Below are 23711 nucleotides of genomic sequence, written 5' to 3' on the forward strand. Positions count from 1 at the left end.
TGGCACAAACACCAACTCATTATCTGGAATCTACTAACTGGAATGTGGTGCTTTTTTGAGTCTTCGGAGTTCACTCAATTTAACCATCATCACTGCCATTAAATAATTAGCTCGTTTTATAATTTTGCATCCACTCGTTTAGAACATCCTGAAAGAGGGAATAATTCCAGAAGAGGGAAGAACTCCATCTTGGTGACCTCATAATGCAACTTAGTTCTGTGGAGGCCTGCAACAATAATGATTCTCTAGTGACAGACTTAGAAATAAGAAAACAAATCTTATGTCTATGGGGACAGCATAGCATACATGGTCTTTTTCAAAGGTTCGTGCAAAGTGGCCAAGCCGCGATGGAGTGTTTGAGGGGGGTCCTCAAGCGGTAAGGAAATAAATTGTCAAATTGATATTATTGAGATGCATAGGCTTACTACATAATGTTGTCATTGGTAAGTTTAGCCTAAATATCTAACCTTTTTGACAGGGCTCCCAGATTCCCAAGGCGAAGCCCACGAAGCAAGACCATACCTTTCCGTGATCCTCGTCTCGGTGGGCTTGTGCGTAGTTTGGGCGGGTTCTTGTTTGGCCTATTCCTTGCCTCTGTGTACGGAATGACTGCACTGTTCATACAGAACCAAGGACTGTGGTATTGCGTGTATACCACGATCGCCATAGCTTTCCTCTCAGCATTTGGTATGGGCCTCTCCATCCGTGTGCGAGCGAATGTTATGCTAATGATGCCAATGCTGTGTTCAAGTGAGTAGCCTACATATGAAGATTGTTTTAACCATACCACAAAACAAATGGTATATGTGCTGTGCGTTGAAATGTACCCAGTCAAATCAACACTGGCAATATTTAGACAGGTAGCCCAATTATGATATTTTTCCCCCCCACTAATTGGTATTTTTAACAATCAGATTAGCTGTGAAAAAGATCTGCTGTGATTTATGTAAACACCAATTAGTGTGAAAAAATATCAGAATTGTGCATCCTTTCAAACAGAGAGACTGAAACGGGATTGCTGCAAACTGGATATAATGTTTCCCAGGCTGGTGTAGGCACTTACAGTAGAAGGGAAAGACCGCCATTTTCTACGAAACAGGTGGAGGTGCGTCCTCGCCATTGCCTACCTGCAAACAAATGATTAATTCAAACGGACCAATAAGCTCACAGTTTCAAAATCACATGGTTACCGTGGTGTTATGATGCTGATGACTCGTCTTCCACAGATTGTTTGTTTACATTTCTTCCATTCTGGCTTGATGGGGGGATAGTGTCGGGGACAACAATTGTTGACAACTAGCATTGTAGCTAAGCCTAACCCTTACCATTTTCCTAACCTGTTACATTAATTCACCTAACCTGCCATGTTAGTTATCATAACCTACTATGTAAACCATATGTGGCGACAAATAATCAGTATTACCACACATGGAATGGTCCACCAGAATACCCCACAGGAGAAGAACATAATAGAGGCACAGGCACCTCCAACCTGTTTACATTTTTCCCACTTTGAAAAGAAACATTTACTAAAAATATAGCATTATGTAGGCTATCTTTCAGAGAGGAGTCGTGAGCAGCTGGCGACGTTTCCTAGTAGCTCACCCACTAGCACAATCTCTTTAGGACAGTCAGTTCGGAGATGCCAGGAAGGCTGGTCCATATTCTTTCTAATTGGCCTGTCTAACTTTTTTTGTGCAAAATTATCATGATCTGGCTTATAATGAGAGTCTCAACTGAAAAAATGGGCCGTTGTGGGAGCCTTGAGGGAAACAAATAGGCTAGTGTGTTAGAAATGCCAGCACCGATTTCTGCCCCTGAGTTGACAAAAGCAGTGCAGAGGTGGAAGATGTGTAGGTAACTGCTGTTAACTTGACAGGAAAATAAACTCAAGTTTTTAATCCCGGTGCTGAGCTAGTGTGTAGCAGCTAATTGCTGTAGGCTATTTCATGTGTTTGTTCTAGAATGTTATGCATGTCCCTTATCGATGGGCGAATAAAGCTAAATCAGCCAAGGTGATAATGGCTGGAGTCATTTTTGCTTGTTTTTGCTTAGCCAAAGAACCCGACTATACGCTCATTCAGGGGTTAAAGTTTTCCATTAGTGTGACGGATTTCCATCATATGGATTCTAAGGTCATTTTTGAGATCAGTGTAGATCCTCAATAACTTGAATATAGATTCATATGGATCATTTCAAATGAATGTATTTGAATAAATTAGGGCAGATACAAATTAACAGTTGAAACAGTTATTCAATGCATTGCATAGTAGTTAAGCCAATTTTCTATGCTATTTGTGATCCAGTTTGCTGATTTCCCATGGTCAGCCATCATAATTGGTTCTTGGCCCCCCCTTGGCCACCCCAGAAAAAAATCTGAGAAACGCCCCTGGGTGGAAGGAATGACCTACAATGCAATACTCAGTAGACCAACTTGTTCTGGGTACCACTAACGCACCTTTTAATGAATTTCCTCACAGTGAAGGGCAAGAACTTCCTCCTGTTCCTCATCTTCTCCATGTTGGTCCAGGGCCCCATGACCAACACCCTGGAAAACTTTGACCGTGCAGCGGACAGCGTGGTGTGTGGGGCCGAACTTGCCATGAACCAGACCCAGCAGCTGATGGAGCGAGCGGCTACACCTCTTCTCTGTGAGTCCAGCTGTTCCATAAAATCACACCACACAGCTGTAATTACACCCATTATACATGGTGTCTCAAATAGTTCACACTAGCTTTGTTTTCTCCATGGTCACTGAACTGGAAGGACATTGCAGGTGAAGACAATATGGTGGATGACTCCTTTTACAATACAATTTCTACACAATGTATCTGAGTGCTCTGCAATGTCACACACCCTTATAAGCTCCTAATGTCCACTTGTTGCAGCTGTGCTGGGCAAGATAAAAGTGATCACCAAAAATGTCCACTCCGTGGCTGGGAGGGTACAGAACTTAATCAAGGCCCTGACTGAGTCTGTCCGCCATGTAGGTATGTCTGTGGGCCATGCTTATACGAGCACTGTCATTACTTGAAGACATTGTTAGGACAGTTACTGTATCTAACAATGTAACTCTCCAAATGAAGCCTTCCATTGATTTCTGTGCCCTCTACCTCCTGTTACAGCTCGTTCCCTGAGAAACGTGTTACACTTCCTGGTTGGCATTGACGAGGTGTGTAATGACAAACTGGGCACCCCCTATAAGAAGTGTAACAAGCTGTTTGATGATGCCCGTGATGACTGCATGGAGCTCCTGTCTGTGTTCAACTTCCTTTGTCACATTGTGGATGGGTTTCGCCCCCTCTGTGGTCTCGCTCGAGGTTGGTTGACATGTTGTTCCATCATACAGTAGAATCACTATCCTCACTCACCCTTACTTCCGTCAGCTGTCAGTAGTAGAGGAAGGGTAGCTGTTTGTCATAGTGTCAGAGGGATAAATTATTGTCCACAAAGAAGCAGGATCAAATCGCAAGAGTAGGAACCTGAGAGGCTTTAGCACATATACAGCTGTATCAATAGAGCAAAGGAAATGTGAAAATGACATCAATCACTGTGGAAGGTGTCTGTTGTTTAAAAATAAGAAAATCTATGGTAGTGTTATAATTAGGTTGTCGTATATGTCTTGTCATTGTCTCAGTCTTAGCTCAATGTTTCTCTTAAAGAGCCATTTTGATGAACAACTTTGTTAGGGCCTTGCCTCCTAACCATTACATATTTTATCTGAGATGTTTGTTCTCTGTTTTTAAGTAATTCCCAGCTAGCAAATTTGGTTCCTTAGCAGTTTTGAGAAAGTACGTTTTTGGTTTCCCATTGGTTGTGGGAACATAGCCATAAGTTTCCTTAGTGTTAAGGCTTTTCTAAAAGTTTTCTAAAAGTTTTCAAAAAATTTCACCTGTTCTGGGAACATACATTTTCAGGTTGCAGGGAGGTTCTGAGAAAGTTTTCCTATTGTTTCCTGAAAGTTTTCCTGAGAGGTTTTATTAACGAATGGAAATGATGTTATTTTAAGGTAATTAAATAACATTCGGAGAATGTTTCAATAAGACTTTTAATAACACTGCTAGCTTAGGTTTACTGTTTTGAACTCCATGCATAGATAGGACACATGGAAATTAATTTGCTTCGGCATTAATCATGCAAGCACATTTGATTTTTATTGTGGCATGGTGTCAGTGAGATTCAAACCTATGATCTTCTGCTCTCTATTCATGGAATTAGTCCACTGCGTCACGAGGATGGAACTAGCATGCCAGGTTTTTTAACTAATGCAAAGCTGTTAATTTCTGTCAATTCAAACAGACCCTATTTTAAAGGAAACAAGCACTCATTAAGATCAGGTGTGGCCAACACACCTGAAAACACTGAACAAGATAGAGGATAGAGAGAGTTTTGTTGTTGCTGAGAATGGAATGTTTATGTTCTTTAAACGTTAATGTTTTCTTGTAGTTTTTATGGAAAGTTTTCTTAATGTCCTGAGAATGTTCTTAATGTTTAAATAGAACCATGAGGAAACCTGCAAAAAACATTATGCTGAAGTACTGGAATTGCCACAGAAGAACTTTGTTTCCTAACATTCTCTGAACATTCTGAGACAAATATTTTAAATAGAACCACGAGGAAACCTGCAGAAAACATTATGCTGAAGTTCTTGAATTCACATAGAGGAACGTTGTTTCTTAACTTCTACTTGCACACAATCCTGGATCCGGGAGCACCCTCATCAGTAAAAAAGATGACTAGCATAGCCTAGCATAGCGCCACAAGTAAATACTAGCATCTAAATATCATGAAATCACAAGTCCAAGACACCAGATGAAAGATACACATCTTGTGAATCCAGCCATCATTTCTGATTTTTAAAATGTTTTACAGGGAAGACACAATATGTATTTCTATTAGCTAACCACGATAGCAAAAGACAACTTTTTTTCTCCACCATTTTTTTCCTGCATAGGTAGCTATCACAATTTCGACCAAATAAAGATATAAATAGCCACTAACCAAGAAACAACTTCATCAGATGACAGTCTGATAACATATTTATTGTATAGCATATGTTTTGTTAGAAAAATTTGCATATTTCAGGTATAAATCATAGTTTTACATTGCAGCCACCATCACAACTCTCACCAAAGCAACTAGAATAACTACAGAGACCAACGTGAATGACCTAAATACTCATCATAAAACATTTATGAAAAATACACAGCGTACAGCAAATGAAAGACAAAGATCTTGTGAATCCAGCCAATATTTCAGATTTTTTAAGTGTTTTACAGCGAAAACACAATATAGCATTATATTAGCTTACTACAATAGCCAACCACACAACAGCATTGATTCAAGCCAACAATAGCGATAACGAATAAACCAGCAAAAGATATTAATTTTTTCACTAACCTTCTCAAACTTCTTCAGATGACAGTCCTATAACATCATATTACACAATACATATAGAGTTTGTTCGAAAATGTGCATATTTAGCGGCACAAATCGTGGTTATACAATGAGAATAGTAGCCAAGCTGCCAACAAAATGTCGGGAGAAATCTTGGGAGAGGCACCTAATCTAATCATTAACTAATCATAAACTTAACTAAAAAATACAGGTTGGACAGCAAATGAAAGATACATTAGTTCTTAATGCAACCGCTGTGTTAGATTTTTAAAATTAACGTTACTACGACATACAGCGTGCGTTAAAGCGAGACCGCACCGAAATTAATGGCGGAATAGGAGTCTTACATTTTTCAACAGAACAACGAATTAACATCATAAATAGTTCTTACTTTTTGATGAGCTTTCATCAGAATCTTGGGCAAGTTGTCCTTTGTCCAAAAGAATTGTTGCTCGGTTGTAGATTGTCGCCTTCAACTTTGGAATTAGCAGTAAACATTAGCCATGTGGCGAAGACGTGCCCAACTCACTATAACGCAGCACTAAGAAAATTCCGAAAATCGCAATAAACTGATATAAAATGATATAACTCGGTTTAAAATAACTACATTATGACGTTCTTAACACCTATATCGAATAAAATCAGAGCCGGATATATCTAAGGCCTATAACGAGAGCTTTCCAGAACGCCATCCTGAGGTCTGTCTTGCGTCATGGCGAATGTTGAAAAGAGTGTACCCCACGTACCAAGACCATTTATATGGCCTCAGATCTGCCTAGCAACTCCATTCCAATTCTCACTGCTTGCTGACATCTAGGAGCAGGCCTATGCAGTGCATGTCGACCAATAGAAGACATGCAAATTAATAAACTGACCCTAGAACAGACTGCCTGATTTCAGATTTCTCACTTCCTGACAGGAAGTTTGCTCCAACTTGAGTTCTGTTTTACTCACAGATATAATTCAAACGGTTTTAGAAACTAGAGAGTGTTTTCTATCCAATAGTAATAATAATATGCATATTGTACGAGCAAGAATTGAGTACGAGGCAGTTTAATTTGGGAATGAAATTTTTACAAAGTGAAAACAGCACCCCCTATTGAGAAAAGGTTTTAATGTTCTCTGAACATTCGGAGAACATGACTTTAAATAGAACCATGAGGAAACCTGTAGAAAACCGTATGCTAAAATTACTCTGAACAATTTGAGAACATTACTTTAAGTAGAACCATGAAGAAACCTATAGGAATTGTTATGGGAAGGTTGTATGCAAAATAACCATAGGATAACCACGCTCTCACCAAGCTCTAAGCAATATATTAAGGTTCTCAGAACATTATGTGCTAGCTGGGTTGTCAGTGGTTTAAAATCTTTTGAAACTCAGTTAAAATGTTCCCTTTTTTCGCACCCAAGCCTGTTTTTTTTTTTTTTTTCTGTGAAAAAGTGCTGACTATAAATATGTTAGCTCATGGAAAAATAGATCACCCATTGTTGTGAGGTTGACATCAGTGTAGAGGTTCAGCACAGCCCTCCTCTCTAGCAGCTCTGCGGTGCGCTGTGTTATTCTTTAGCCTAGGAGGGCAGTGTAACTTAGGGGCCAAGGCCTTTTTAAAACCCTCCAGCCCCACGCCGCTCTCAGGTTTCCTCTCACATTTCCCATGAGGAGCGCAGCCGTGAGTCACCCTTCGTCCCTCTGCCTCTCCCTCCATCCATCTGCCTCCCCCCTCCGTCCGTCTGCCTCCCCCCTCCATCCATCTGCCTCCCATGTTTTCTTTTCACATGAATTATTGTTTCATATCCACCGCTGCTCTCGGGCCAGCCAGGAGCCAGCCGGGCACTGGTGACTTTTTAATCCAAACATGACCCGAGGGCCAGAGACAGGAGGAAGAGAAAGAAAAGATAAAACACACTTCCTGGCCCTTGGGAGATCTAGAATGCTGCTCTCAGCATAAAGTGAATGGTGGCATTTCACTTTCTAAACTATGGGTCATAAATCCTATATAGTGCTGTCTTATAAACCTGACATGACACTTGGGTTTACTTTTAATGACCGTTCACAATGGTTTTATGAGACAATGAATAGAGCCTGTGATGCAGAGATGCATTTGTCACGTAAATCAGCTAGAGGTTATGTCATTGTAGGTATGAGGACAGTAATTCTCAATACATTCCTCTCATTTCAGTTGGTCAGCTGTTTTGCATCATCCCTTCTTACATTGTTGGCCACATGAAGACAAAGATTGCTGCCCGTAAGTAAAGTGCAGAGGTACAAAAACCTTGCCCTCATAATAGTTTCAACTACTTCTCTATTCAAAGGTAGAACATTCTTTAATACCATCATTCTACTGTAACTCCTTTTTGATGGCCATTCTAAACAGTCACAAATGCTCAGTGGCACATTCTGGTGCATGTCTCTTTGCTCTCTTCTAGCAACCATAGCAGCTTTCGAGAAGATGAAGAAGGAGTTTGAGTTCAACATATCGGCCTCTATGCACTTTGACATGAATGTGAACAGCAGTCAGTCGCTGCAGCAGGTGTCACAGGATATGATGGAGGAAGTGTCGGTGGAGCTGGGACGTTTCCAGGAAGTGATGGGGCTAGTAGCCTACATAGGCCTCTTCCTTCTGCTGCTAATGTACCTACAGTGAGTCTATATTCATTCACATGGGTCATGCAAACAAAGTTTGACAAGGAGCGATATACTCTATACCAGGGTTTCCCCCCTCTGGTCCTGGGGCCCCCTCAGCTGTATAGTGCAATAAACAAAACTTGCACCCGGGGGGACCCCAGGACCGATTTTGGGAAACCCTGCTCTATACTGTGTGTGTGTGTGTGTGTGTGTGTGTGTGTGTGTGTGTGTGTGTGTGTGTGTGTGTGTGTGTGTGTGTGTGTGTGTGTGTGTGTGTGTGTGTGTGTGTGTGTGTGTGTGTGTGTGTGTGTGTGTGTGTGTGTGTGTGTGTGTGTGTGTTTTAAAGGGCTGTCCTGTACAAACACAAGTACCTGCACCAGGATGACTTTGACAACACTTACATCACAGAGCAGTTTGAGGAGCTCGACCAGAGATTGGCTAGTGAGGGAAAAAACCCTGTCCTACCGCTCAGCCAGAGAGAGGCCCGCACCTACATCAGACCATGTGAGTGGAGCAGGAAGAGAGGGAATGCACAGGAAAGAGGATAAGATAAGATAAATGGATTGTAGGGAGGAAGCAGTGTGGGTGTTGAGAGAAAAGGTATGAAGCGAAAGGATATAGAGAAGTTAGAAAATGAGAGAGAACAACAACAACATAAATGTCTAGAAAGGTGAAAGAGAAAGTCAGTGTAACATTGATGTCATGGCAGTGAAAACACCCACCTAACCTCCCCTTTCCCATTTCTGTCCTCTAGTGTCAGTGTACCTGACGGCCAGCGAGCGGCAGACGGCTGCCCTCAGCGCAGTGTCCATTCTCAGGCACATAGCCATGGGATGCCTGGTGGTGGCGCTGGACCTGGTGGTCTTCTGGATGTTTGACCTGGTGCACCACCAAGCCCAGGGGGACATCGTAGCCAGAGGTGAAACAGTCTGGCTCCAGGGAAATAAATAGATGATGTTCAGTTCAACGTTATTTACTGTAATAAATACATTGGAAATCTTACTAGCCACCCCACCCATCAGTGTACTCACAGGTGCATGGTTAAAAACAGAAATAGACGAGAGGTTTAATGTCTGCATTCGTTATTGCTTCCAAAAATGATGTTTACCTGAATGAAACCAGAAACACTGCAAACAAACCAAGACTTAAGCTATTTTATTTGTACACATTTTGTTTGGGCTGATATTTTGGACTTAGTTTTTTTAGACATAATGAACAGTTTATTTTATGAGAGAAAGTGGTTGTTTACCGGGAGGAAATACTTGATAACAAATTTTGCCTGTTTTTGAATGTGTTCAATCCAAAAAGTATTTCTAATTTTCTTTTAATCTGTTTACTTTTTCAATTAATTGTTTGTTATATGTACATTTTGTATTTTCTGAGTACACTGATGGGTGGGGTGGCTAGTAAGATTTCCAATGTACAAGGTCATTTAACCTTGCCTGAAACCTGAGACTTGTCCTGAACATCACTTTACTCCATTCTATTTAGTACAATCAAGGAATTAAACTGGACATCAGTTTCCAATGAAATACTATAGTACACATTATTCTAATGAATTTGTATATCAAACCATATTTGGAACGAACAACATCATCCAAGACATTGTTCTCTCTTTGTGCTCTCTCTAGCACCCATCGTAGTGGCGGTGGAAGTAAATGGCACAGGCTATGCCTCGGACATCTTCAAGGACATAGTGGCTGCCTTCGCCATTCTACAGAAGGGCAACATCACTGTTCTCAGCAAGAAGTGTCTGATGGAGCCTTCAGAGCCAGACCTCTCAGGATATATGCTCATAGGTAACACCTAGACTAGTATTATTTAGTATTTACTAGGATCCCCAGCTGCTACCAAGGCACTTGACCATATGACTGGGCAGTAGTCCAGGTGTGATAAAACTAGGGCCTGTAGGACTTGTTTTGTTGATAATGATGTCCGAAATCAGAGCAGCGCTTTATCCGACATCTCCCCATCTAAGTTACCGTTGCATCAATATGTTTTGACCTATTCAGTTTACAATCTAGGGTTAGACCAAGCAGTTTAGTCTCCTCAACTTGCTCAATTGTTCATTAAAAGATTTAGATTAGGTTTAGGGTTTAGCGCAGGGGTTCCCAAACCTGAAAATGCTGGTGACCCCAACCCATGTGAAAAAATGTATACAATTTGCTAAGGCAGTGAAATGAAAAACATTCTAACAGTTTTTCTGATTGTCTTCTCAACTCACCATCACATACTTTTAATGTAGAGCAGTCAGTTGCAAATTAGTCTGACATAATGTCCCATTTCTCACCACCACTAATGAGATGGGTGTGCTTGATTCATGTTACATCGGAGCTTCTCAAAGTCAGGGGGCGTGGTCGACCTGGATCGATATTTGGTTTTAATGCAGAAGAGAGCACTGAATCCAGCTTCACACAGATATAAACTGGCGAAGGGTAGCCTACCATGAGTTTTATGGTGCTTTCAAGACAACTGGGAACTCTGAAAAATACAAGTTAAAATCATGACGACAGTGATCTTCAGGACAGAAAGTCAGAGGTCTAGAAAGAGGCCTGAGTTCCTTAGTTGGAATTCTGAGTTGGATGACCGTTCAAAACTATTTTTCCCAGTCTGAGCTAATTTCTTTCCGAGTTCCCAGTTGCCTTGAGCGCACGGAAGTCAGAGATTTCTGAGTTCCCAGTTGTTTTGAACGCGGCATTAATGCTCAGAGGGAGACAGCAGGGTATTGCCTTTGAGTCAAGAACCAAAACTCCTCCGTAGTGACCCGTGAATGCATTGTCTGCAGTATTTGGTCACATGACAGCTATGTCAGCTGTTCAATTTCACTTACCAGCATGTCAACTGAGCCAGGATCACATTCAAATGCATTGGGAAGTAGGTCCGTCCCAAAGTGCTCATCCAAGCGTTGGAGGTGAGTAGTTATCACTTGTGTGGGACACTTACTGATGATGCCGTTTTCTGTTATTTTCTTTTCATTACACAGAAAGTCAACCAAGTCTGTTTTTTTTGTTTTTATATCCATTGTGAATGACAACAGTTCCTCTCTCAATGCACATTTTTTCCCCCAACACCCCTTGATAACCACCAAGCCTCGATGTGAAACATTGCCATGCTCTGATCACATATCTCCACATAGTTTTGCTAACAGGCGTGGGCTCAGTGGATGTGGTTTGATGTAGTTAACCATTTATGTTACCTGCTGCAGTATATCTCGAGTTCTATACTCAGCTCTTTTGCCACCAGTTGCTCTCAGTGTATCATACAATGCATCCATATTGCAGAGGGAGACACATTCATAACTAGAGTGCAGAGGCCTGCCCGCTGTCCCGTGATAGATGGAGCTATATCTCTGTAAAAGTCCACCATTCGATCCCATATAGAATCTGTTCGTCATCAATATAGCCACGCAGCACACTCAATATCCCATATGCCGTTTCATACTTGGGAATCGTGAGACAGAACAATATGTTCTTGTAAATAGCATCCCCCTACATGTATAGCAAACAAAAGTCAATGCATAGGCATCTCGGCCCTAACAGCTGACATCCATTTGGAGAGGATAAGCTTGGAAGTTTTTGAGTCATTCAGTCAGTTTCCTCTTGATTGCTAGCAATAGCATACATTCTTTGTTTAACAGTGTTATCTGACAAAGGTATTGAAGTGAGTTTCTGTGCCTCTGCCTCCCAACACATTGTTTTCACCATATCAATTGCAGCCACTAATATCAAAGTTTCTCCTAGCCATTCACCATGGGAATGATTCAAGTGCACCGGTCAAGTGCGGCCTTTTCCCATGATCTAAGAGCGCTCTCTGGTTTCATTTTATATATTTGAATAATTTATATATAAAGGTAAATATTTAGATTTTGAGGGGATTTTGGAAATTATCCCGCAACCCCATTTTCATATCAGGCGACCCCTACTTTGGGAACCACTGTTTTGGCAAATTATTTGTTCCAAGTATGAATTATTGAATTATTATTATTATTGAATTATTAATGAATTATTTGTTCCAAGCTTTTAGGTTTTGATATATTTAGATATATTTGATATATTTAGGACTAGCTTATTACTAGCCACCAATTCTAAAACTGACTTCAGATCTTTATAAGTTGTAGTGATTTCACTTGCCCTGGTAGTTGACGTGTATAATGTTCAGTCAACAGTGTACATGGATGCACTGACTTTATTAAGGCTAGTGGTAGGTCATTAGTAAAAATATAAAAAGTAAGGGGCCAACACAGCTACCTTGGGGTATGCCTAAATCTACTTGGTATTCAACCAGGCCTGCTGTTTTCAACTCTCTAGAGACAGCAGGAGAGTTAGAGAAACTCTGAATGATCGGCCATGAAAAGCCAACTGATATTTACTACCGAGGTGCTGACCTGTTGCACCCTCTACAACCACTGTGATTATTATTATTTGACCCTGCTGGTCATCTATGAACATTTGAACATCTTGGCCTTGTTCTGTTATAATCTCCACCCGGCACAGCTAGAAGAGGACTGGCCACCCCTCATAGCCTGGTTCCTCTCTTGGTTTCTTCCTAGGTTCTGGCCTTTCTAAGGAGGTTTTCCTAGCCACCGTGCTTCTACACCTGCATTGCTTGTTGTTTGGGGTTTTAGGCTGGGTTTCTGTACAGCACTTTGTGACATCAGCTGATGTAAGAAGGGCTTAATAAATGCATTTTATTGATTGATTGGTTTAAGTTAGAGAAGCATCCATTAAAGAACACCTTCTGCGTTCTGTTAGGTATGTAACTCTCAATCCACAATATGGCAGAGGATGTAAACCCATAAAACATATGTTTTTGCAGCAGACTATGATCGACAATGTCTAAAGCTGCACTGAAGTCTAACAAAACAGCTCCCACAATCTTCTTATTATCAATTTCTTTCAGCCAATCATCAGCCATTTGTGTCAGTGCCGTACATGTTGAGTGCCCTTCCCTATAAGCGTGCTGAAAGTCAGTTGTTAATTTGTTTACTGTGAAAAAGCATTGTATCTGGTCAAATACTATTTTTTTTCCAAAGGTTTACTAAGGGTCAGTAGCAGGATTGGTTGGCTGTTTGAATCAGTAAAGGGTGCTTTGCTATTCTTAGGTAGTGGAATGAATTTTGCTTCCCTCCAGGCCTGAGGGCACACTTTCCTGCAGGCTTAGATTGAAGAGATGGCAAGTAGGAGTGGCAATATAGTCAACTACCATTTTACTGAGTTACAGTTCATATAAGTAAATCAGTCAATTGAAATAAATGTATTAGGCCCTAATCTATGGATTTCACATGACTGGGCAGGGGTGGGCCTGAGAGGGCATAGGCCCACCTACTTCGGAGCCAGGCCCACCCAATGGGGATCCAGGCCCAGCCAATCAAAATGAGTTTTTCCCCACAAAAGGGCTATATTATAGGCAGAAATACTCCTCAGTATCATCAGCTCTCCGGGTGACTGATCTCAGAAAATCCCGCAGGTGAAGAAGCCGGATGTGGAGGTCGTGGACTGGCGTTGTTACACGTAGTTTGCGGTTGTGAGGCCGGTTGGATGTACTGCCAAATTCTCTAAAACGACATTGGAGGCGGCTTATGGTAGAGAAATTAACATTCAATTATCTGGCAACGGCTCTGGGAAACATTCCAGCAGTCAGCATTTCAATTGTATGCTCCCTCAACTTGAGACATCTATGGCATTGTGTTGTGTGACAAAACTCCACATCTTAGAGTGTCCTTTTATTGTGCCCAGCACAAGATGCACCTGTGTAATGATCATGCTGTTTAATCAGCTTCTTGATATGCCACACCTGTCAGGTGGATGGATTATCTTGGCAAAGGAGAAATTCTCACTAACAGGTATTTAAACAAATGTGTGCATAAAATGTGAGAGAAATCATTTTTTTGTGCATATGGAAAATATCTGGGATCTTTTATTTCAGCTCATGAAACATGGCACAAACACTTTACATTTTGCGTTTATATTTTTGTTCAGTAAATATATTTTTGGGGGACTTTTAACCTTAAAATATCTGGTAGAACTTGCCCCTAACATTAACTGCCTTAAATAATGGAAACGCTTGAGTAAATGGGGGATACAAAGTATATTGAAAGCAGATGCTTAAGCAATTAATGTTAAGCAATTAACATCCCATCATGCTTAGGGTCATGTATAAAATTATTTTGGCCATTATTTTTGCTACCATGGCTATGATCCCATAGGATGACAATGCTCCCATCCACAGGGCGATAGTGGTCACAAGATCTTAACCCAATTGAACCCTCATGGAAGTGATTCTGGAGCGGTGCCTGAGAACGCGTTTTCTATTATCAATAAAACACCAAATGATGGAATTTCTCGTGGAAGAATGGTGTCTCATCCCTCTGATAGCGCTCCAGACACAACAATCTATGCAAAGGTGCATTGAAGCTGTTCTGGCTCGTGGTGGCCCAACTCCCTATTAAGAGGCTTTATGTTGGTGTTTCCTTTATTTTGGCAGTTATCTATATCTAGCTCTTGGCCTAGGGATATGGAGTAAATTCTACAGGGTCTCTGTAATGGACAATTGTTGTGAAAGGAAATATATATTTTTGCTAAGACACTGACACCCAGTGGCCAAAATAACCTGTTCGCTTTGCTTCCTCTCTTATCACAGGATTCCTCTATGGACTCTCCTTGTTCATTGTGTTCGCTGGAAGCTACGTCAAGCGGTTAAGGAGGCTCGTGTGTGCCAGGTACCACCCGAAACGAGAACGGGTACGTTATTACTCAGTCACACCTCTCTCCTTATCTGTCCAGTCCCAAACCCCCTCCTCTAGTCCTTACCACTTCTGTGTTTGCTGATCTGAGGGAACCAGGTAGGTGTAGTAATAGATGGATACCTTTCTAGTGGACTTAGCTGTTTCTTCCATCTATCCATTTTCTTTAGATCTGTAAACACTGGCGAGTTAGGGGCTGTCAGTTACATAAAAACTACACTGAAATAAAAAGATCCACAGACAGATTTGTTCACAATAGCCACTTCAGGTTGTGGTTTTTGGGCAGGCACAATAGAACTTGTTCTGCAGTAGTCTGCTGGTCTGGGAGTCTAAGAGGAATGTGAACCATGCATAGAATTGAAACAATGCCAAGACTTCAGGGGAACAGGCAGGTCAGCACTGCACTGCAATACAGATGTGCTTATCTTGATTCTAGGACAAAAGAACAGACATAAATTGAATGCTGGTCTTATATAGTGGCGGTCTTTGTCATTGTTTGTATACCAGTAGTGGCACGGTTAGCATCACACTCAGCCATGATCTATTACAAACTGGTGTGACAGGTAAGGTGTTGCATCATTCTACAGTTTTTCTCAGTCGCTTTGGTGCATTTTTCACATCATCCCTAACATGTGCAAAATAATAAGTGCATTTCTCAGAACAATTTGTACAAACTGCAATATACAATAGATATGTTTATAAAGCTAGTCAGTCACTAAAAATCCTCAGTACATCTCTCAAAAGTAAATATTCATGCCAATGATCATGTCAGTGTCATCAGAATGTTAAGTCATTGAGTCATTGTTCACGAACAAGGTCGTCAAAATGTTGAGGCATGTTGTCAATGTAACTGTGTACTTTGACAATATTACCTGATGTAAACTTAGGCTACAGTTTGGATGACAGTTACTGTATTGAAAATGCACAAGGCTGCACTTCTATGGCATATATCAATTTCAACAGTACTATTTACATATTACTGTATTGAAAGAGACTGGACAACCCAAGGGGCACAAAGGAAAAAAAAAAAAATTTGAAAGAAAAACAGGAAACCACCCCTAAGGCACAACTTTGCCCGCAGCACTGTTGTGCTGTCTCTACACATCCAGACGTTCCTGTCTGTCGACCCACATATTCTCATCCACATCACACCGGATATTTTCCCTTCCAATGCAACGTGGAAAGAATCTTTTGGAATGCCTTATCCATCCTCTGCAGGCGTCTACTGTGATGTCCTCACATGCTGCATCCATTGCAGCCAGCAGGGTCATCTGTATGTGTGGCTGACAATCGTACACCTTCCACCTCCATGCTGAAAATAACTCCTCAATTGGCTTAAGGAATGGTGAATAAGGTGGGAGGAATTCTATGAGCATCCTCGGGTGGGTCACAAACCATTGCCTTATGATGTTTGATCAATAGAAACTCACATTATCACAAATGACCACATACTTTGGCAAATCCTCTCTAAACAGACCCCTCTCATCATCAGGGATGAGAGCCCTGTAGAGAGTCTCTAAAAAGTTGAGTAGATGCTGGGTGTTGTATGGCCCTATAAGGCGGATATGGGTTACGACACCATGCTCCGAAATAGCAGCACACATGCTGATATTTCCTCCCCGTTGGCCTGGCAAATCCACAGTAGCTCTGTGACCGATGATATTCCGACCCCGCCTTCTGCATTTGGTCAGGTTGAAGCCAGCCTTATACACGTATACAAAGTTGTGAGGGTTCACTTGATTCCAACTCCATTATACGCTATATCCCAGAACACAGTTGAATTTGTTTTGGTAAGGAAGAGTGACATAAAATGTACATATATTGCATGTTCCTTCCACAGCAATGGAAATGTGTGCAGTTTATGCTTACTGTACTATGTATCACTATAACATGTTGCTGTAAAGTAGTTACATAGATATATGTTTTACCTGTACATACTGGTACCGTAGCTCCTTAACTCTGTCCTCATTCTTTTGGAATGGTACACGGTACAGCTGTTTCATACTCATCTGGTTTCTATGCAGCACCCTGTCGATGGTTGAGATGCTAACCGTATGGATGTTTTCAAAGACATCCTTGTCTTCTATAATGGTCCTTTGTATTTCCCTGAGTCTCATGGCATTGTTTGCTCGGACCATGGTAGAAATAGCCTCCTCCTGTTGAGGTGTGAAAAGGCGTCCTCTGCCACCGGTTTGAGGTAATCTTGCAGTCCTATGTGGGGAAAAATGCAGTGATGCATCGCACACTTTCACATAGACAAAAACTATGCGAACACACATTTTACTGTAAAACATACAGGTGGGTGCATGTAAGGTGCAGTATGTATCTGTATAGAGTATATTTCTGTATGCTGTGAAATACAAGTGGACTACTGTAATATGAAGCATTGTAGGAAGTATACAGTATACTGCTTATATACAGTAACAGTGCACTGTACATTGGTGGACATACCTGTTCTCTCTTCGAAACGTTTGAACTATTGAGGACACGGTTGATCTCCCAATATTCGGCTGCACCCTTCGACCCGCCTCAGCCATTGTAAGGCCATGATTGACAACATGGTCTACAATAGTGGCCCTTATGTCATCAGATATGCGCCTATGTCCTCTTCTGCCTCTTCCTCTGTTTTGCCTTTCACCACACATCCTTGCTCCTCTTCTTCCTCCTCTTGGCTGTTGACCCTGTTCGTTTCCTGGTCCATCCATTATTGGAAAATTGCAACTCTGTGTTGTGGTCTGTCTATATATGCTTGCCAATTGATTCTTCATGAGATGCACCTTTGAGCAATTTAGACAACTGGTTGATTGTTGGTTGAACTAACACTTTACATTCCTTCATTAGTGAGGGTCAATTTCACCTGCGCGATTCATCAATTCACGTTTTTGTACAAAAGGTCTAATAGAAATGTGTAAAACTATGCTTGAAAGTTTATGACAAATAGTTCAACAATTTTGCATGTAATGGCTTATGCAAGGAACTAATGCCTAGATGTTTTGAGGGGTAAGACTATTCAACAGAGAACCATCTACTATATTTTGATCAACATGACATGAGCAATTGATAATGTGGAAAAAAGCTGACACTTGTACATTATCAATTGCAATTTGTTCAAAGGAATAAGAAATTGCTTTAATGATGTGCACAAGTGACTAGATGATTTGGAATTTGTACAAGTAGTATCAAGAATTGCACTTTTGATCTAAGAAATGCACCAAAGCGACTGAGAAAAACTGTAATGCCAGTGTTCATACACTTTGCCAGCAGCTTCAGGTTTAGTGTCACTATATTTTATACTTGACTGTTGGATCAGATGGAATTGAAACCATGTACAGAATGTTGAGCATCGACACCGGGTCTGCGTAACGTAACTTAGTCTGTGTGCACACAACTCGATCTACAGGTAACTGCCAAAATAAAGGAAACACCAACATAAAGTGTCTTAATAGGGCGCGAGGCCACCACAAGCCACCAGAACAGCTTCAATGCACCTTGGCATAGATTCTACAAGTGTCTGGAACTCTATCTTTTGGAGGGATGCGACAACATTTTTCCATGAGAAATTCCATAATTTGGGGTTTTGTTAAAACTTCTTAGTGATACGGTCTAGTTTCCTGAATTTCCGCCTGACGGGCATGCCCAAAGTAAACTGCCTGTTACTCAGGTCCAGAAGCCAGGATATGCATATAATTGGTAGCATTGGATAGAAAACACTTTGAAGTTTCAAAAACTGTTAAAATAATATCCGAGACTATAACAGAATTGATATGGCAGGCGAAAATCCGAAGAAAAACCAACCAGATTTTTTTTTAGGTCCCAGGCTCTTACGATGGAAGCTATGGGTCCTATGTAATTCCGGCTCCCAGATTGCAATTCTTATGGCTTCCAGTAGATGTCAACAGTCTTTATTCAAGGTTTCAGGCTTGTTTTTTGAAAAACTAGCAAGAATTTGGAGTTTTGGTGAAGAGCGCACCAGAACAATATCAGTCTTTCGGCGTGTTAGGAAGAGGGCGCGCGCTTACTAATTTTAATTTCCTATTGAACATATTACATTCCGTAGGAAATATTATAGTTTATTTACATTTTAGAGCACCTGACGATTAAATAGAAATGTCGTTTGACTTGTTTAGACGAAGTTTAGCGATAGCTTTTTGGACTCCTTTGTCTGCATGTTGAACGAGTGGATTACTGAAATTGATGGCGCCAACTAAACAGACTTTTTGAGATATAAAGAATGATTTTATCTAACGAAACGACCATTCATGTTGTAGCTGGGACCCTTGGGATTGCAAACAGAGAAAGATCTTCAAAAGTAAGTGATTTATTTAATCGCTATTTGTGATTTTATGAAGCCTGTGCTGGTTGAAAAATATGTTGTGGGGTGCCATCCTCAGACAATCGCATGGTATGCTTTCGCTGTAAAGCCTATTGTAAATCGGACAACGATTTAGTTAGATTAACAAGAATTAGATTAACAAGAATTTACGCTTTTAAATTATATTAGATACTTGTAAGTTCATGAATGTTTAATATTACGATTATTTATTTGAATTGCACGCCCTCCAATTTCTCCAGATGTTGTCGACTGGTGTACCACTAGCGGAATGCCTATCCCTAAGATTAATGGTGGTGGGAAACGCTGTCTTTAAGCCTCGTTCACATTACCCATAAGCACTCCGTTACGTTGCGCCGGATGTCATGCATTTCAATGGAGACGTCCACAACGGTGTGCAAATGCAATGCCCCCTTGCGGTTGAAGGCTCCATTGCAGGACGGACAACGCACACTTTGAAATGTTTGCATACTTTGACAATTTTCAAATTTTGCATCATCTTCAGTCCAGCCAGAGTCCGTCGAAGAACACGAAGTTGCCAGACCACAGAAGATAATGTTGTTTTCGGTAATGGTTTTATGGGATAGCTAGCAACTTCCTATAAGTGAATATTTTAATAGTAATGTTAAATAATTTACATAGGCTGTTAACTGTTGCCTCACTTTTTTAAGTTCATTGTGATGGTAAGAACGTTTGTTTTTTATAATTATTAGGTGGAGGTCGCTAGCTACAATGGTATCGTCAACCTAGCACTAGCTTTTAGCTAGCTGTTCTGCAGTGCAATCTAGCTTGACTTGCTATAAAGTTATAGAAACAAGTTGAGGAAAAAGTAACAAAACATGTTTTATTATCAGCTGTAACAATATATTTATCCTGTCTTGAATGAAAAGGTCACATTTTGTAATCTCACTAAATAAATGCAATCTCTGACGAGACAGGCTCTCCTCCATCTTGCATTGCAAACACTACACTTGTCCGTTTCGTAGCTAGGCAAGACTCCGTGAAGATGACGCACGGTGTAATGAAATACGTCACGTTATAAACAGGGCGCCGTAAACATGCGCTACTACAGATTCTCCGATAAGTGTTCAATTGGATTGAGAATTGAGTTTTGGTGACTGAGACACACACACACCCTTTAAACACCCTATACTGCTTTGAGACCTCTCTTTCAAAGTCACTGAGAACTCTTCTTCTAGCCATGGTAGCCAAAATAATGGGCAACTGGGCATTTTTATACATGACCCTAAGCATGATGGGATGTTAATTGCTTAATTCAGGAACCACACCTGTGTGGAAGCACCTGCTTTCAAAATACTTTGTATCCCTCATTTACTCAAGTGTTTCCTTTATTTTGGCAATTACCTGTATTTGTCTATTGTCAGCCGATGGGTATTTATTGTCTTGCCCTGGTGACAATCTAATTTCCTCTCTGAGATTGACAAACATGATCAGGAAATTCTATAGATTATCAACTGGGCCAGGCTGCAGATGAATTCTATTTGTCCAGCACCTTTTCCAGATCCAGACACTTTTAACATAACATAGAGCAGGTAATGGTGTTTCTCGTTCCTCTGTGGGGCAGGAGCGGGTGCAGCTCCTCCGCAGGAGGATCCAGAGCCAGCGTACGTCTCTAGGTAAAGCCCTGCTGAGGTCTGTAGCCAGGAGCAGGGCAGACAGAGAGGGGACCAGATTCCTCCAGACACTCACAACCTGGTAAAATGAATGTCAATTTCACCTAAATCTCCCATTCTTGAAGCCATTTTGCATTTTTCACCATATTAGTATTTTAACTAGTGCATTTTCTTTGCCCATGCAAATCAAGAGTAGTCCAGGAATGTAACACATGACACATATTTATAGTGGATGTGTGTACAGATAACTTTAACACATCACTAATGTTATTACAGCTAATGATGTGTTCTTTAATCTAGCCTCCCAGGTGGGTCCTACCTGGCTGAAATTCTGGGGGTGTCCTCTGTCTCTTGCATGGCCTGTGGAAGGGGAGGAGAGGGACAGAGCGACCCCAGCATGGTCACATGCATCACCCCTCAGTGTAAAGGTACAGCAGCCGAACTCAGAACTTTTAAGGTTGTCTTTGTTTGGGGATTTTGTTTTTGTTTATAGGACCCCCCTGAAAAGTAGATCTGTTTCCTTTAAAAACTCTACAAGCTCATAAATGTTACCTGCCTTTCATGTACCGCTTTTCTTTGAGTGTCATAAAATCTTTCCTTTTTCCTTGTAAAATGAAATGGAGTTTGACCTTACTGTGTGTACAGTGAGGGAGTTGACCCTGTTAAACTGTTGACTCACCCTAGAAGGATAAGAAATCAGCTAACACCTTTGGTGAAGCACCACGAGGAGTGTTTCTCAAAACCCCTTTCAAAACTCTTTGAAACCGCTTAGGGATTACTTGTTGTTTCAGAATGTTAACCCAGATTTGCGAGCCATATCTTTGATATTATTTTGTGACATTGCCCCTGGTCTTGATGAGTTTTATGTTCCCCTTGGCAATCTGACTTTTCTGTTCCATTCAACTGCTCCACTGTGGTTTGTTGCACTCTAACCCATCTGCTGTTTTAACATTACACAGGGGTATACTGTAAGCAGTGCTTCCAGAGTATGGGCCAGGTGTGTGCAGTTTGCATGGGACCCCTGACCTTTCAGGAGGACTGTGAGGAAGAGCTGTGAGTCTTCCACAGGGACACATTACTCATGATGACCACCTGTTAGACTGTTAAACCTGTTAGACTCTAGCTGACCACCTAACTATCATGTTACACTTTGTTTGGTTACACTTAAGATACAGTAAATTTCTCACTTGCCCCAATTGCATTTTGTCACTAGAAACCATTTGTCACATAGTAACTAAACATATAACTAATGTGGAATAAAAATTAATTAATGAACTAGAATGTGCCCCCTAGTCATACAGAATAGCAGTTGTGTGGTATAACCTGTATGTTCCAGAGACTCCAGTGATGATGAGCAGCTGGGCCTGTGGACCGCCGCCCTAACTTCCCCCCACATCACCCACAGGGGCACCAGGAGACTGATGAAGAGGAGGATCTCCATGGCAACCCGGCGGCGGCCCTCAGAGAGCAGGGTGCAGCGTGGAGCCTACAGCAGTATAGGGCTGGTGGAAGGAGACAGTGGGGACAGTAGTGGTCATATCAGTCCCCCCAGTGACTCTGAACACAGGTAATGGAGATGTGACTCTTCATATTTATGATTATGATCACTACTGTCATTACCATCAGAATTAACATGATCTGACATTTAAATGAGCATTCATTATCTCTGCCTGTCATCCCCAGTGAGCCAGATATGACTTACCAAGACTACTCAGAACAGGACCACCCTGAGCCTAGTGACGATGACTATAACCACAACCCCAACCCAACATTGTCCCTCTCGGCCATCTGTGTGAGCGGGGGGCTGGAGACCCAAGGGTGCGAGAGTGACACTTCAGACAGTGACGCCTCGTTTCACTCTGTCACCTCTGGCCGGATTGACCACTCTCAGTATGGATCCCTGAGAACGGTCACAGTCCACAGCCTTGACCACAACCGCAACTTTCTCAGGGATGACCACCTTAACCAACCAGCTCCACTGACATTCAGAAGGAACTAATTGGGCTCAGCTCAGAACACTGCAGTCTGTGACAAAGAGGCTACAGATGCTAATAGGGATGAGCAAATTACTTTCTAAATGATTTCAATTTCATTTAGTATTAAAATAAAAAATGTCCATGTTATCAAAGCATTAGCCCATTTATTTTCCATATGTAAGTGCGATTAAAAATAGGGCAACTTCATAGTGAACTAGTAGATGCATTTGAAGTGTTCTCCAAATCTAGAATGTAAATGAGCTTTGGTTTTGGTTAAATTCCCACCATTTATGCTTTAGTGCCAGTGGAATGCACTGCATGAATCACCTGCACTCCAGCGCTTCATTTATAATCAAACTGATGATAACCTTAGATGCTATAGGGTCAATGACCTTAAATAGTTTTTTTGAAGGATGAATAGTACAAGCTGATGTCATGGATTGTGGATTGACCATTTTAGGACCATTTTAAGAGAATAAATACATTATTTAAGATGTACATTTTATAATGTTAGTCAAAGACTGTTTTGTGATATTCATATTTGTATGTCTCTGTGGAAAGTTGGAAACAGATAAGGACACTATGACTTTGTAAATGGAGTTGTAAACGCCCACAAAGTTGGAATTAAAAAGTACAATAAATAAGTAAACTGAATAACAACACACACGTCTCATGTTTCCACCCTCAGTTCGTTATACAGGCCCAGTGTTAAATGTCGGTGTTTCTCCTCCCCATTCCTTGTCTGATGCGGGGGTGGAATCCAGTTTTTTTTGTGGGAGGATACGAGATTCCAGCCAGGATGGCAATGGAACGCTGACAAGAAAAGTTTAGTCCGTTTCCTTTTGACTGGACAGACCAAAACGGACTCAATGGCGACGAAGGTATGATATATCACCTTGTAAGACTTATTTTCTTGCCATTAATAATATTTAAGTAATTAATTATCTGTTTATTATTTTGATATCCATAATTTGTGATTCAAACGCACTGTCATGTTATAAGC

The 23711-nt window shown here is 41.1% G+C and overlaps 1 protein-coding gene across 1 annotated transcript; it reads left to right on the forward strand.

Moving 5' to 3' along the window:
* Positions 1-470: 470 nt before the first annotated feature.
* On the forward strand, positions 471-22731 carry dcst2 (DC-STAMP domain containing 2; the record flags this gene model as incomplete). The annotated part of the gene is made up of 15 exons (XM_055903076.1): positions 471-750; positions 2481-2651; positions 2889-2990; positions 3126-3320; positions 7581-7646; positions 7828-8041; positions 8373-8530; positions 8781-8945; positions 9658-9825; positions 14666-14766; positions 20684-20814; positions 21033-21160; positions 21692-21785; positions 22069-22299; positions 22416-22731. Coding segments are annotated over 15 exons (2520 nt in total), but the record flags the coding sequence as incomplete, so codon positions are not given.
* Positions 22732-23711: the final 980 nt, after the last annotated feature.

This window comes from Salvelinus fontinalis, chromosome 38 (assembly GCF_029448725.1).
Source record: "Salvelinus fontinalis isolate EN_2023a chromosome 38, ASM2944872v1, whole genome shotgun sequence".
Classification (NCBI taxonomy): Eukaryota; Metazoa; Chordata; class Actinopteri; order Salmoniformes; family Salmonidae; genus Salvelinus; species Salvelinus fontinalis.